The sequence below is a fragment of the Pneumocystis jirovecii genome (genome assembly GCF_001477535.1).
Source record: "Pneumocystis jirovecii RU7 chromosome Unknown supercont1.17, whole genome shotgun sequence".
NCBI classification, from domain to species: Eukaryota; Fungi; Ascomycota; class Pneumocystomycetes; order Pneumocystales; family Pneumocystaceae; genus Pneumocystis; species Pneumocystis jirovecii.
This window is the reverse complement of record NW_017264791.1, coordinates 207,601-221,419: the sequence shown is the minus strand read 5'-3', so window position 1 is coordinate 221,419 and position 13,819 is coordinate 207,601. Positions and strand designations below refer to the sequence as shown.

Below are 13,819 nucleotides of genomic sequence, written 5' to 3'. Positions count from 1 at the left end.
TAATTGGAATAATTTGAAGAATAACTACTAAATTTTAGGGTTAGGTTGTGACTCAACCCGAATAAAGTTGTAAGTCGAACGTTTTTTACTTGAAGTATAGTTTAAAATATTTAATATTCTTTTTATAGAGTGTTAAAATTCTAGAAAAAAAAATTAAAACATTTCTTTTTTTCAGATTTTTCAATTTTATTGAAATTTTTTTTCTACTTTTTTAAGTTTTAGTTAAAATTAAGGTGGATGAGTGTTTTTTCATTATTAGGCAAAGGATTGCGGCTAGAAAGTCGTGAAGAAACATTAAAAGCGCTTGAAGATCTACGTATAGCATCATCTGTTCGTGAAATTCGTCTTTGTGGCAATACTTTTAGCATTGCAGCTTGTCAAGTTGTTTCAGAGCTTCTTTCTCTTCATGCTAGAACACTTCAGGTAAGTTTTGAGAAAAATAGTTAATATCCAAAAAATAGAGCAAAAAAAAGACTAAAAAATTTCAAATTTAAAGAGCAATTTTTATATCATATTAATGCGTTATAATGTTTAAAATATTTTTAATATTTACAATATATTTTAGCATTGGAAATATATTTTTAGTATCTATATTGTTTCTGTTACATTTATATTTTATTTATTTATTTAATTCAGTTTATATATTGACATAATGTTTTATATAGATTGCCGACTTTTCTGATATTTTTACGGGTCGAACAGCACAAGAGATTCCAAAAGCACTTGAAATACTTTTATCTGGGCTTTTCTTATGTAGCAAATGTCATACTGTGTATTTGAATGATAATGCATTTGGGTCTACAGCAATAGAACCATTATCTTCTTTTTTGTCTCAACATATACCACTTCAACATCTATATTTAAATAATAATGGTTTAGGACCAATTGCAGGGGAACGTGTTGCAAAATCGTTATCTAGTTTGGCAGTAAAACAATACAGTAATACTCATGAAAAACATGGAAAGATTGAAACAATAGTTTGTGGACGAAATCGTCTTGAAAGTGGAAGTATGAAGGCATGGGCAGAGTGTTTTCAGGCACATACAGGCTTAAAATATTTAAGAATGCCTCAAAATGGAATTCGACCAGAAGGTATTCGTATTTTGCTTGAATCAGGATTGTCAAAATGCACACAACTTGAAATTCTTGATTTACAGGATAATACACTAACACTAACGGGTGCAAAAACATTGGCAGCAATGCTTCCAAATTGGCCGCTTCTTCATGAACTTGGGATTAGTGATTGTCTTTTATCAGGAACAGGTGTAGCATTATTGGCTCAAGTATTGTCTCGTGGTAGTCATAAACAGCTTAAAATTCTACGATTGCAATATAATGAAATTGATCATAAAACAGCAGAAAAATTAGCAAATGCAATAGATAAAACGCTGCCAGAACTTGAAATACTTGAACTAAATGGAAATATGTTCTCAGATCAGAGTGATGTTGTAAAAAAAATCCAGACTATTTTTAGGGATCGAGGAAAAGGCGAGCTCGATGAACTAAATGATATGGATGAGCCTTCTGAGTCTGATAGTCTAGAAGACTCAGATCAGGAAAGTTCTTTGGATTTAAAAGATATAGAAAAAGATGCAGAAGAAAATCTCGATTTCCAAGAAGAGAAAGGAATTAGTACAGAGCTTGCTGCTTTATTGAAACAAACACACATAAATTAAACACGACCTTAAAATCATGTTCAGTTTTTGACAAAATACAATAGTACCCAAATATTTGTATAACAAAAAAATAAAAATATTTATCCCATTTTATTTGAAAAGAGAATCGATGTCTTTCAAGTGATTATTTAAATAATTGTTGATACCTTATCAATAGTAATAATTTAATATAATTTTTTCTATAATTTATTTAACTTATAAAAATGTTCAGATCCACTAGATCGAAGAATAATTTATATTAAATTAATTATAATGTATTTTCTATCATATTAACTCTCGTTTTTTCTGTCTAAATACTTTATATTCATTATGTCTAATAAACTTCTTTATTGGTGACAGTTTCGCATTTTTCAAAGAATTAATTTCAAGAATCTTTTCGTATTCCTTAAGCATATCTTTTATATTAAGATCTGGATTCTTTATAAGCATACATAAATCATGTAAAGTAGATAACAGATCAGTAGGTACCTTAAAAATATTAATATCCATATTATTTATATTTCTAACATACCAAAGAAAATTTGTCTATAAATTCAATAAGTGTATATACAACTTTAATAGCCAAAATGGCTTCATCGACTCTAGTTTTTCTATTTTTTGAATATAAAATATCCGGTGTAATAACTGTTGCAAGATTATAAATATCCATTTTATTCCCCGATTCTTTATTTATATTTGCAAATGATGCAACCCAATTAAGAAAAAGAAAAATTGCTTCCATACAATTAAGATGACATTTTGGTAATAAACAACATGTAAGATGCAATGCCCTATAACGAGTATTTTCATCGTCAATTTCTGAGAAAATTTAATATATTTATATATTATTAATAAAACTCACTTTGAGATGCTAAAAACAATTTATGCAACTTAAATGTAAGAAGAGGTTCAGGAAGTTCACGAAGAAATTTTTTCATTAATGCAGCAAGTTGTATAGGAGATTCATCATTAAAAGAAAGACTATTAAAATTATTATCAATAGATTCAGTAAAATCATTAAGCCGTTTTATATTCCCATTTTTTCTAAATATTCCTTCTACAGATACATCTATAATTGTTAACGAAATTTTAAAACAAATCAACTTACCCATTTGTTTCATAGCAGATATTATTTCATCAATAAAACCCGGAATATACAAACGCCCGGGAACCATTCCATGTTCTGAATTTACACCGTTTTCTTCAACTAATATTTCCAAAGGAACTCCAAATACTTCTATATTAATAATAAATAAACAAAAATATAATTACTAACCTTTTTTTTTATATTTTTTTTTATAATCATTTGTTGATCTAAATGTTCTTGTAACTTTCCTAAAAAAACCTCTTTTTTTAGGTTTCACTAAATCTAATAACTCATCTAAACTAAAGAAACCTCTTACTAATGGTTCTATTGATAAAATTGCAATATGCTTTATAACAAATGTTTCTAAAATAGAAAGACTTGACAAATATGTTTTTGTTTCAGTAGAATTATCGATTATTAACTCTTTATCAGGTTTCGGTGTTGAAATTTGAGAAATATTTTCTGATTGAATTTTAAATTTAGATTCCATTAAAGAGTTATTTAAATATTGATACTGAAAAACACTTGATTTACGTTTTTTCCCTTTTTCATTAATATTAGTTATTTTACCATTAACATTAAAAAACTCAAAATCATCATTATATAATTTAGAATTTAAACGAAATTTATATAAATTCTGAGCGTCTTTAAGGATTTTAAAATACACTTTATCGTCTATAGATAATCTTGTTTCAAAATTGTTATATGTTAAAGAAAAATCCTCTTGATTTTCAAAAAAATTACAAGTTTCTAAAGATAAAGTACCAAATAGATGTGGTACAATGGAATTATCTTTGAAAGTGATATACAATTGCAATAAAATAATTCGTAAAAGAAAAATGTACTGTGAAAATTCAGTGACTTGAAGAAATTCTTCAGAATCAGTAGTTGAACATCCTAAACATAAAATAGATTTAGAAGTTTTATTCCATCGTGCGTTCCTAGGCTCATGTTCCATATCTTTATTGCATTTTGAACATTTTAAACAATATATATGACACCTTTTATTGCCTATACGAACACATTTTTCTTTTATATTTTTTTGACATATCATGCAAATGTTAGATGTTATATCATTATATTCAATAGAAAATAATAATTTAAATGACATTTCTTCATTATTAAAATCATTCGATAACCTTACACCCAATTTTAAACTATCCAAATAATCTAAAAAATCATAAACTGCTGTTGGATTAATATTATCTTTTTCCTATTATTTGTTTAGTATTAATATATACATTTATGTTAATATTCAGAAATACTAACCAATTGCAATGCACCAATCAGCGAAATCTTTGTTAAATACTTTAAATAACGAGATAATCCTAATGTTAATGACAAAATTTTGTCAGTAGTCCCTAATCTTTTTATTCTTAATTTCCAAGTTGTTAATAAAAAAGAAAAAAAATAAACGATTTTTCTAAAAAATAATTTTACTTCTCGGTTATATAAAATAACTATTAATATTAGTTTGTAACTTTTTTTTATAAAAATACACTAATGATACATTTTTCATTAAATTCATGAAATGAAAATTTTAACCAGTCCAAAGCCAAAAACAATGATTCAACATGTTCAACAAAATTCTTTGCACTGATAATTTCATCAATATAATTACCGTTTGAGATATGTAAAAGCATGCTACTAATACATGCTACAAAAGATCTTTCAAATCTAGAAAGAACTTCCCAGATCCGATAAACTTTTTCTTTCAAAATTTTTTCTTGTTCTAGGAGATGCTTTGAAGAAAAATTAGATTTTAAAAAATCATTTAAATTTTTTGTTTGTAAAGCAAGTTTAACTTTCCAAAACTATAAATTCATATAAAAATTTGCATTGATAACATTATAAGTAATTATATAGTACCTTATAAATAGCATAACAACCAACATGCCAATATTCTTTTTGCCCATTTCTTAGAATTTCTGTAAATTGCTTTGAAATAATAAATCGACAACCATTACACTTAATAGCAAATCTTGTGAAATAATGAAAATAACAATATATGTTTTTTCTATATACATAATATGAATCCTCTGGAGTAAACGTTGTTGAACAAATAGAACAAGTAAAATGATTAATATGATACTTTTTATTTAAAGCCACAATATACATTTCTTGAAGCGCTTTGCCACATGATATGCAAAGAAGATCAGAACGACGGAAATAGTCAGTCTCACAAAGAGGTCGCTGCTCATTTTCTTTGGGATCATTAATAAGAAAAAAATTAGATACAAGTGTTTTATGGCAATCCTATAATAAATAAGATCAAATAAAATCATGCCATATTTTATACATAACACTTAAAACATTCTGAATGTAGAATCATCCCCATTACTTCAACAAACATATCAGTAATTTTTTCTTGACATATCGAACATGTTTTATTCTTTGCAAATTTAGATTAATAATATAATAAATAGAAAAAAATACTTCTTTAGAGAATTGGTTATTATCATTCGTTGATTTTAGTAATTTTAATTTATCTAGAAAATTATTAAAAAATTATTCTTAAATAAAATTAAATATTATTTTATACTTTGTTTGGCTATTCCTAAAAAAGGCTCCAAATATGATACAGACCCTGACAAAAATAGCTTATTCTCTACTGTTTTTACAACAAAATCCCTCTGAACTATCCATATAATAGAACTTGTCGGTGAAATAGGTTCCAAAGAGCTTTCAAGTTTATTTTGATTCGAATAATCATACATTAAAAGCACATAAAAGCAAGCTATTTATCCCTGTAGAAAAACAATCTTCTATATAATTATAGAAAACCAAAAACTATAATAGATCCTAATATTTTAATATCTTATAGTATGTGCATAATAATGATTTTTACTACGTCGATTATGTTTTTTAGTTAAAAAAGTTTAAAAATATAAAATTGATAATATATTCTTTTTTAAGAAAATATAATAAATAAAATAATGATAAAAAATTAACAAAATACTGATTAATCTTCTTTTATTAAAAAACTGAAATTTTATATATTTCATATGAAATGACTTCATACAAATATGTTATATTAAACAGACTAAAAAAAATCATTTTAGCAGAAAAAAATGAATTAAGCTCTATTATAAGTTTGGGGTTATACATAAAAGGGCATGTGTAAAAGTTATAATGGTTTTTCAAAATTAAATATTTATGTTTTATTTTCATCTTGGGATTGTTTAAGATCTAACTCAGACCTAAGTTTTCTAACGATATCTTCAAAACGCTTTTGAAGTATTGGATTTGTAGTCGTTTTTAATTTTTCCAAATTTGAAGCAATTGTAGCATTAAGTTCTGCTATTTCATCATCCAATAATCTTTGATGATCTGCAGCCCATCTCATTTCTTCGTCTAAAAATTATTAAAAAATACTAAAAAATAGTTCTTATTATTCTATATTTACCCATTTCTTCGCTCGAATCTTCATTATCATCGCTTCCTGAGTCATCTTGAGGTGTTTCCGTTTCCTTTGTAAACGTAGGAGCCTGACTTTCCTCTCTATTATCGACTTCCATCATCGCCTGTTCTAACTGATCTGCAAGATAATCTTCATCTGCTTCATTATAATTCTCACTTTCTATATCTACTGTATCTGTATTTTCGTAATATCCTACTTTTTTATATAAATTTTTGGTATCAAATGATGATTCATTGTCTAGAGAAAGAGACCCTTCTCTGCTAACAAAAGAAGCAGGAATCACTTCATACGTTGATGATTCTGCTATAGCATCCAAAGAAAGCAGTCTAGTCACTTCTGCTTCAATCATTTCGATTGTCTATAATATTAAATTATTAAATCTGCTGAAGGGCTCTTTTACAAAGAAAAACTCGAAAAAAATACCTTATGCGAAAGTCTCTTTCGAAATCGTCTTTTCCTCACCCATTTTAATGGAGGCGTTAACCCATGTGGATACACGTATTCTGAATGTTTTATCGGAACCACCGTTACCACCTCTTCATCCTCAATCCTATCTCCAACTAAAAGCATCTGGAAATCAAAAACCTTTTCTGTCTAGCTTTGCTGAAAACATACCTGACAAATATCTGCTACTTTATATATCGTCTTTCTATCAAATGTCTTGCTAGATTCTATAATACATGGTAAATCTACCAACTTTGCTGAATACATATGCCCATTCACAAAAACCACTGCCCTCCGGTTGTCTTAATCTCAGCATTTTTTCAATTCATTAATTCATAATCTACCTTTAAATTTTATAGAAAAATCTGCTCCATTTCCAATCGTTTTTTCTTCAACTGCTTTCCTTAAATACTCCAGATCTTCTCCCTTACACATTCTTAGAATAAACTGCTGCTCAATATGTGGATCATCTTCTCTATCTGATGCCTCTGAATCATATCCTAATCCTGATTCTCGGTATGCCCTTAGACGAATCTTTGTTCCACTGCTATTTTGTGCTAATCCTGATGATTTAGCCTTGATTTTTGGCTGTGTATTCTTTTTATCTCCTGTTCCTCCTACTTTAACCTTGATTTTTAACATTTTTATATTTTCTTGAGGTTCATTAGCAATATCGTAGTATGTACGAGCAGTGATATACTTGTCAACGAGATGATAATTAAGTAAAATAGAGAAGGAAAGTTTTATATATGAAAAAGATGTTTAAAAGTATTAAACAAAAAAATAGATTTTATTTAAGAAAAAAAATGGATTTGAGGAAGAAAGAAGAAATTTCTAAAAAGAAGTGTTTTTCGTCGTTAATGGAAGGTAAAAGAGAAATGAGCAAGATAAGGTTATTAAAGGGGATAGATCTGGAAAATCAGGCATCTATTGAAGAAGATATATATCAAGATGAAGAACTTGTGGGTTTTTGAGTGTATTGAAGGAGGGTTATTGAGTTTGTAAAGATCCGAGTATATGAAAAGCGGAAAAAAGATAATCAGAAGGGACTAATGGAGATTGAAAGACAAAAAGACCAAAGAAAGGTATGGGTGAATGTAGACAATCTTTTTGTGCAGCAAAAAGTGGAAGAAACAAAACGTTGTATTAAAGAAGGTATGAATCTAAGATATACACAGTGTTTTTGTAATGGATTGAATATAAAGATCAAGAATACCTAGAATCAGAAATAAAGAAAGTTAAAGAAAGAATAGATTGCCAAAAAAAGAAACTGAAAATTCTACAAAATAAAATGAATACTGGATATAACGATTTTAATGACTAAAAAATGATATATGTATATTTGTAGATGATAAAAATGTAGATTAATGCAAAAATATGTTTCCTTATTTAAATGAGTAGATTTTCCATAATTATTTCCCCCATCGCATCTCAGCATTTGCGTAAAGTTGTAATCCTTTCATAAATACATGATAGTCAACAGAATCCTCACTTTGAACAAAACTAAAAAAAGTTACGAGAGGAAGCTTGATTGAAATAGAGTAATACTAACAAGATTTCGGTAAATCTTATTTGCCATGGTGGAAATCCTTGAAGAGTACAGGTTGGTGTAAAAGCCATTAATAGTTGTGGTTCAGATAAAAGAGAAGCTTAAAAAAATTAGAGAAATTGGACAGTAACTTTTTGTTTTAATTATACTATTCATTCCAGCATCTACTAATTCAATGCTAATATCTTTAATAGAAAATTTATCAGATTGAGAAAGCTCGCATAGTGTTTTTGTTAGGTCAACTAAAGATTCTCTACCATCTTCTTGAGAAATAAAAATTATTTCAAGATCTAAGATATTTATGATTACAATAAAATTACATAACAAGTTTTTACCTATAGGATAATTTGTTTCATCATTACTAACTTCATCACTAGAAAAAACAGAAACATAAGGGGAACGAATTTTTATATTATGTCTTGATCTTCCAAAATAACTCTGCATTCTTTGTAAAATAATACGATACGTAGCTGACTGATATTCCTTCATACGTCCTAGAAAATAAGTTTGACAAAGCGTTCATTTCTAAAGCACAAAATCTACCCTCTTTCTCATAAATAGTTAAAATCCGAATTCCTGATGACACACACCAACATGACAATTCAGCAACTTGATGAATAAGTAGTTCTAAACCACCATCTTTTTTGTATTCTAAAATAACCGCTAAATGATGAGGAATTTTCTTTAATCTTCCCACATCTCGTTTAATGATCTGTGGTGTACGGTGATGATATTTTGTTATAGCTGATATGTACTCATTAATTGTAAAACATAACATATATAAACGAGACCATATAGTAAACGCTATTTGAAGGAATATAAGAACTATTTTATAAAAAAATATCACTCCTCGTGACTTTGGAGGACTCCACATCCAATAATAAAACTTATTTTATTATAAAAAGTATATAAAAGTTTTTAAAAAGTCAATTGTTTTAAATTTTTGATTTTATATTTTTAAAAAATCCTTTTTTTATACTTTTTTTTATATAAAACTAAAGTAGTTTCTCATAAAAAATATTTCTGCAAAGAACTCCTTCTAAAACTATCAGATTAATTTCTTTCTCTTAAATTTTCTATTTTTAAACCTTTTTAACATTTATCGATAAATAATTAAGATTAAAAAATATCAAAAAAATTTAAAATTATTTTAAAATTCAACATTTCTTAAGGATGTATGAGAACCATCCTTATGATATAGACGCAGAAATAGATAAATTACTAACAGTTGAATCGTTCAGAGCAAATAATTTTACATTAGCAGTTTTTATTGAAACATTGAGCAAATCATGTAGTATAGAAAATCAAGAATCAGCACAAAGTATAAGAAAGGAATTTTGAAATATAATTATGTTTATGGATAATAGATTTTAATCCAAAACCTTATATCCGTGTTTTTGAAGCAACTCTTGATCGTCTAGTTGCTATGAATTCAGAAATATTGAAAAATATAAAAGATAATGAAGTACAAGCTAAGAAAGCAGATGTAGACCATTCTTTAAGAGTAAAGAAAATAAAGGAGAAATTTGATGTAAGGAAAATATTACGATTCTATTAGTTGATTTTTGTTTGATAGAATTTGGTTAAAGAGTTTAATATTTTAGAAAATAAGGTGAATGCATCAGGAAAATTTGCAATTGAAATAGGTATTTTATATAATTAAAAACTGTTTTTACGATACATATTTGTGAAGGGAAACAATTTGAGCAAATAGACAAAGAAAATTCTAAAGCACAAGAAGGAAAGCTTTTAATTCAATCTTATGTTGAGATTGTAAAAGGCAACTTTGGTTCTTTAGAGGAACTTCGTCTAGCAAATACTATAGAATCACAAGCATTATGTGCTTCTTTGACTAGAAATCTTCATGTTTTAACTAAAGATATTAATCTTTCTGGGTCATCTAAAACGATTGAAGCATTAGAAAAGTTTTCTGAAGTGCTTGAAAAAGATCTTTTACAACATTTTGATAGAGCATATAGAGCAGGAAATTTAGAGCATATGGCTGTGAGGATTTGAATTTTAATAATATTATTTTTACCAAATAATAGAAATATGCAAAAATTTTATTTGACTTCAATGGGGGAGGCTCAGTAGTAAGGAATTTCGTTAATCAACATGATTTTTTTATTGCTCCAAAGAATCTTGAGAATTATGATATTAATAAAGATGATAAAATGTAAAACTGTTTATTTGTATGTTAAAAGAAACTAATTTTATAGATGGAAAAAACTCTCTGATCCTGATGTAAATATTTCAGAAAGTGATCTTTTAATTGAGTCAAATCTTCAATCTCTTATTAACTTGGTTCGAAAAACTGTGAAAACAGAATATAAAATTATTCGGAATGTTTTTCCGAACTCATCTGCAGTATTTCAGGTTTTTTTACAAAGAATATTCGCTCAATCAGTCTGTTAATAATTTTATATTTTCATTTTTGACCTATAGTTTAGATACAATTACGATTAGAAGAAATTATTGGATATGCTGAATTAAATTCTACGTTAGCTTATCTTCGTGTGTTACAAGCAACACATAGTTCTTTAACAAACCTTGTTGAAGACCTCAAATCCTTTGAACAAATGTTTATGTCGTCTGATTTAACTAATGAATCATCCAGTTTAGCTAGTTATGTCTTAGAGCAATGTTTAAATGATTTATTTGTCCCCTATTTAGAAGGATCTCGGTATATTGAGAAAGAAAAGAAATCTTTAGATGAGCTATATAGTTCTTTTCTTTGCAATTTTAATGCTTACCATGTAAGTTGTATTTTTTTCATTAGATTTTTTATTTATTTGGACAAGACTCAAAAAAGAGCCATGAAAAACTCCACTGTATTGGATAGAGTTGTAAGCCGTTTTCAGGCTGCTACTATATCTTCTCAATCAACCTCTGCTTCTGGACGAGATGCTGAAGGAAGTTCTGGTACGGAGCAGGGCAGTGTACAAATGTTATTTCGATTGGCTGGACTAGAAAAGTCAAATACTAATAAAGATCGTAAAGAAAAAGGTGAATCTAGGTCAGACGAGCTTGAAATACACGAAAGTGATGGGAAAGTTTCTTTTGAATGTGTTAATAGGATCTTAAAATGGAATGCAGAAACCATTGGTAGAGTTGTTGAATTATTTCCGCAGAGTGAACTGTAAGCTTATATTTTAAATATGTTTTATTTAATTTTGTAGTGCAAAAGACTCATTTTCAATACTTAAAGTACTTTTTGAATACATTTTTTCAAATTACTTGAATATAAGTTTAGAAACGTATGTGATTTATTTAAAATAATTGGAGTTAATGTTTGCAGAATTTTTGACACAATTGATTCCTATGATGGGAAAAGTGAACCTGAATTAAAGTATTTCGATGAATTAAAGCAAATGACAATAATTATCCATTTATTTTCAACATATCTTAATACTATTGTTCTTCCTGTTGTTTCTTTTTCTCTTACTTTAAGAAGAGATATACTTATTTCCGCTAATAATAGCATTTCAGAAGTTGAAAACAAAATAAATTTAATAATTGAAAAATCAGTTGAAAGTAAATTTCCAGAAATTATGAAATATACTTATTGTTGATATTAATACTAGTAATTTTAAATTGGGTATCTGTTTTGCTTGGGAAACAAAAAAAAAACGATTTCAAGCCTAAAGATGATGATAAAAGAATGGAAAATTTAAGTACTGAGGTTAGATTTATATAAAAATTTTTGAAATGAAAGTTAATTTATTAATAAGCCATGTAAATCGATTGTACAATTTATTTCTAAGGTTTATAATATTGTCAGTGATAATCTCATGGAATCAAACCTTGAAAATTTTCTTGTTATTTTTGGGACATCTTTTCTTAAAGCTTTATTGGAGCATTTTAAAAAATTTTTTGTAAGTCCTTCAGGAGGATTAATATTAACAAAGTACTTTTAATTTGCAATTTTTCTTTATTTTTTACAATATTATAGAGATTTAACCGAATATGAAAAATGTATAAAGTCTTGGGGAATTCCTAAGTTAAATGAAAAATTTAAATTACTTCATGAACTTGGTAATATTTTTATCGTTAGGTATTAACTTAATAATCATTTGAATTCTGGCTAATTAAATCAGACCAGATATTTTAAGATCTTTGCTTAATGAAGGAATGTTAGCTCGTATTAACTTAAAATATCTGATACCATATATTTCAAAAAGAACAGACTACTATACTACAGATATTAATAAAATTGTATTATATATATATTTATTTAATAATATTCTAATTTAGCTAGATTTTAAATGAAGAAATTCATGATTAAAAAATAACATCCTGGGTTTACATAAAATCATGACTTGCTATATATTATATATTTGGATACTATAAGCAATATTTTGGTAAATATTAATAAACATTATATAATTTTACAATTAAGCTTTTTTTTCTTTAAGCCACTTTAAAATGTTAATACTGGATATTATAAGAGAATTACTTTACTTCTAGTGTGCGTTTTATTCCATCTTCCAGTTCCACAACAGGAGAATAACCTAAACGTCTTCTGGCTTTATTTATATTGTAATAACGATTGGCACAAGTAAACTTCACTCGTGATCTTGTTAATCCTGGTTTCTTTCTAGTAATAAAAGATAAAATTTCAAAAAAAAATGCTATGATAATTCCAATACACCTTGGAAAATATATAATATTTGATGGGATATGGCCTAAATAAGCCCACACAGTCGATGGGAAATCCCAAAAATATATTGGTTCTCCGTTAGTAATAAAAAATGCTTCTCCTGAAACATCTACAGCATTAGGAGAAAATAGCTTCTGAGAAGCAAGAATATGTGCATGTACTACATTATCGACATACGTAAAATCAAATAAATTAAGATTATTTCCGATCCGAAATCGCGTTTGACGATTCTCCATAACAGTAATTATACCAGGTATAAGTTGAGAATCCTCAGGACTACGAAATATATCATTTTTTGAAAAATTTTTGCACGCTATTACCCAAAAATTCCTGATGGTCGTATTGCAACTGTCATCATCCCATTTTTTCCGTTGGCTTCAAGAATCAGACGTTCTGCTTCTGCCTAGACCACTAAGATTTGTTGCTAAAAATAACTCTTGTATTACTTTGGTCTCATTATACGCTTCCATTGTTCCTTTTGGAATTGCTATGGTTTCATCCACGTTAATTAAATCATTTCCATTAAAAACAACACCAGCACTACTTGTGTATATAATTGCTTTAACGTTTTCTAAAACTGCTGCATGAATCAGATTCTTTGTTCCTTCAATATTGACCCTTTCATATGTTTTTTTTTCAAGACCATGAATTGGGCTTGCCATATGAAAAATTACGTCCGGACGATGCAAATGTATCACTTCTCTCAAGTACTTTGGATCACAGATGTCTCCTTGGAAGTAATTTACTGATGTAAACGCTTTATTTTTCACATTTAAGTCAAAAACTGCTATTTTTTTGCATGTTTTTTGCTTAACAAGCTGTGAAGTAAGAGATAACCCGAGAAAACCACATCCCCCTATAAAAATGTGTCAGAATACGTTAAAATAATCCATTCTTCATAAAATATTACCTATAATAAGAGGATATTCCATCATAAAATATTTATTTGTCGTTGCCAAAGCTCAAACTTTAATCGATGTTAACTCGTGATAGACTCTACTAA

At 27.5% G+C, this 13,819-nt stretch overlaps 7 protein-coding genes across 7 annotated transcripts; 3 read left to right on the top strand and 4 right to left on the bottom strand.

The window, feature by feature from the left end:
- Positions 1-237: 237 nt before the first annotated feature.
- On the top strand, positions 238-1,676 carry T551_03494 (GTPase-activating protein RNA1; the record flags this gene model as incomplete). The annotated part of the gene is made up of 2 exons (XM_018375757.1): positions 238-423; positions 666-1,676. 2 exons carry the CDS (start codon positions 238-240, stop codon positions 1,674-1,676), a joined length of 1,197 nt encoding a protein of 398 aa, XP_018228106.1.
- A 264-nt stretch (positions 1,677-1,940) lies between these two features.
- Positions 1,941-5,459, bottom strand: T551_03493 (GTPase-activating protein LRG1; the record flags this gene model as incomplete). The annotated part of the gene is made up of 11 exons (XM_018375756.1): positions 1,941-2,144; positions 2,188-2,474; positions 2,518-2,724; positions 2,764-2,892; positions 2,932-3,955; positions 4,012-4,202; positions 4,253-4,556; positions 4,612-4,998; positions 5,042-5,134; positions 5,179-5,231; positions 5,285-5,459. The coding sequence occupies 11 exons, from the start codon at positions 5,457-5,459 to the stop codon at positions 1,941-1,943; spliced, it is 3,054 nt and encodes a 1,017-aa protein (XP_018228105.1).
- A 437-nt stretch (positions 5,460-5,896) lies between these two features.
- T551_03492 (TATA-binding protein-associated factor TAF7) lies at positions 5,897-7,249 on the bottom strand (the record flags this gene model as incomplete). Its single annotated transcript, XM_018375755.1, has 5 exons — positions 5,897-6,096; positions 6,149-6,521; positions 6,587-6,733; positions 6,779-6,909; positions 6,952-7,249. The coding sequence occupies 5 exons, from the start codon at positions 7,247-7,249 to the stop codon at positions 5,897-5,899; spliced, it is 1,149 nt and encodes a 382-aa protein (XP_018228104.1).
- A 164-nt stretch (positions 7,250-7,413) lies between these two features.
- Positions 7,414-7,931, top strand: T551_03491 (uncharacterized protein; the record flags this gene model as incomplete). The annotated part of the gene is made up of 3 exons (XM_018375754.1): positions 7,414-7,569; positions 7,615-7,762; positions 7,813-7,931. 3 exons carry the CDS (start codon positions 7,414-7,416, stop codon positions 7,929-7,931), a joined length of 423 nt encoding a protein of 140 aa, XP_018228103.1.
- An 88-nt stretch (positions 7,932-8,019) lies between these two features.
- On the bottom strand, positions 8,020-9,030 carry T551_03490 (ditrans,polycis-polyprenyl diphosphate synthase; the record flags this gene model as incomplete). The annotated part of the gene is made up of 4 exons (XM_018375753.1): positions 8,020-8,110; positions 8,160-8,256; positions 8,306-8,650; positions 8,700-9,030. 4 exons carry the CDS (start codon positions 9,028-9,030, stop codon positions 8,020-8,022), a joined length of 864 nt encoding a protein of 287 aa, XP_018228102.1.
- Positions 9,031-9,329: 299 nt separating this feature from the next.
- On the top strand, positions 9,330-12,441 carry T551_03489 (exocyst subunit SEC10; the record flags this gene model as incomplete). Its single annotated transcript, XM_018375752.1, has 15 exons — positions 9,330-9,477; positions 9,524-9,687; positions 9,733-9,802; positions 9,850-10,160; positions 10,205-10,332; positions 10,376-10,562; positions 10,607-10,912; positions 10,958-11,295; positions 11,336-11,413; positions 11,455-11,690; positions 11,741-11,838; positions 11,888-12,063; positions 12,109-12,210; positions 12,254-12,371; positions 12,415-12,441. 15 exons carry the CDS (start codon positions 9,330-9,332, stop codon positions 12,439-12,441), a joined length of 2,487 nt encoding a protein of 828 aa, XP_018228101.1.
- A 167-nt stretch (positions 12,442-12,608) lies between these two features.
- On the bottom strand, positions 12,609-13,748 carry T551_03488 (sterol-4-alpha-carboxylate 3-dehydrogenase (decarboxylating); the record flags this gene model as incomplete). Its single annotated transcript, XM_018375751.1, has 4 exons — positions 12,609-13,092; positions 13,137-13,219; positions 13,263-13,672; positions 13,727-13,748. 4 exons carry the CDS (start codon positions 13,746-13,748, stop codon positions 12,609-12,611), a joined length of 999 nt encoding a protein of 332 aa, XP_018228100.1.
- Positions 13,749-13,819: the final 71 nt, after the last annotated feature.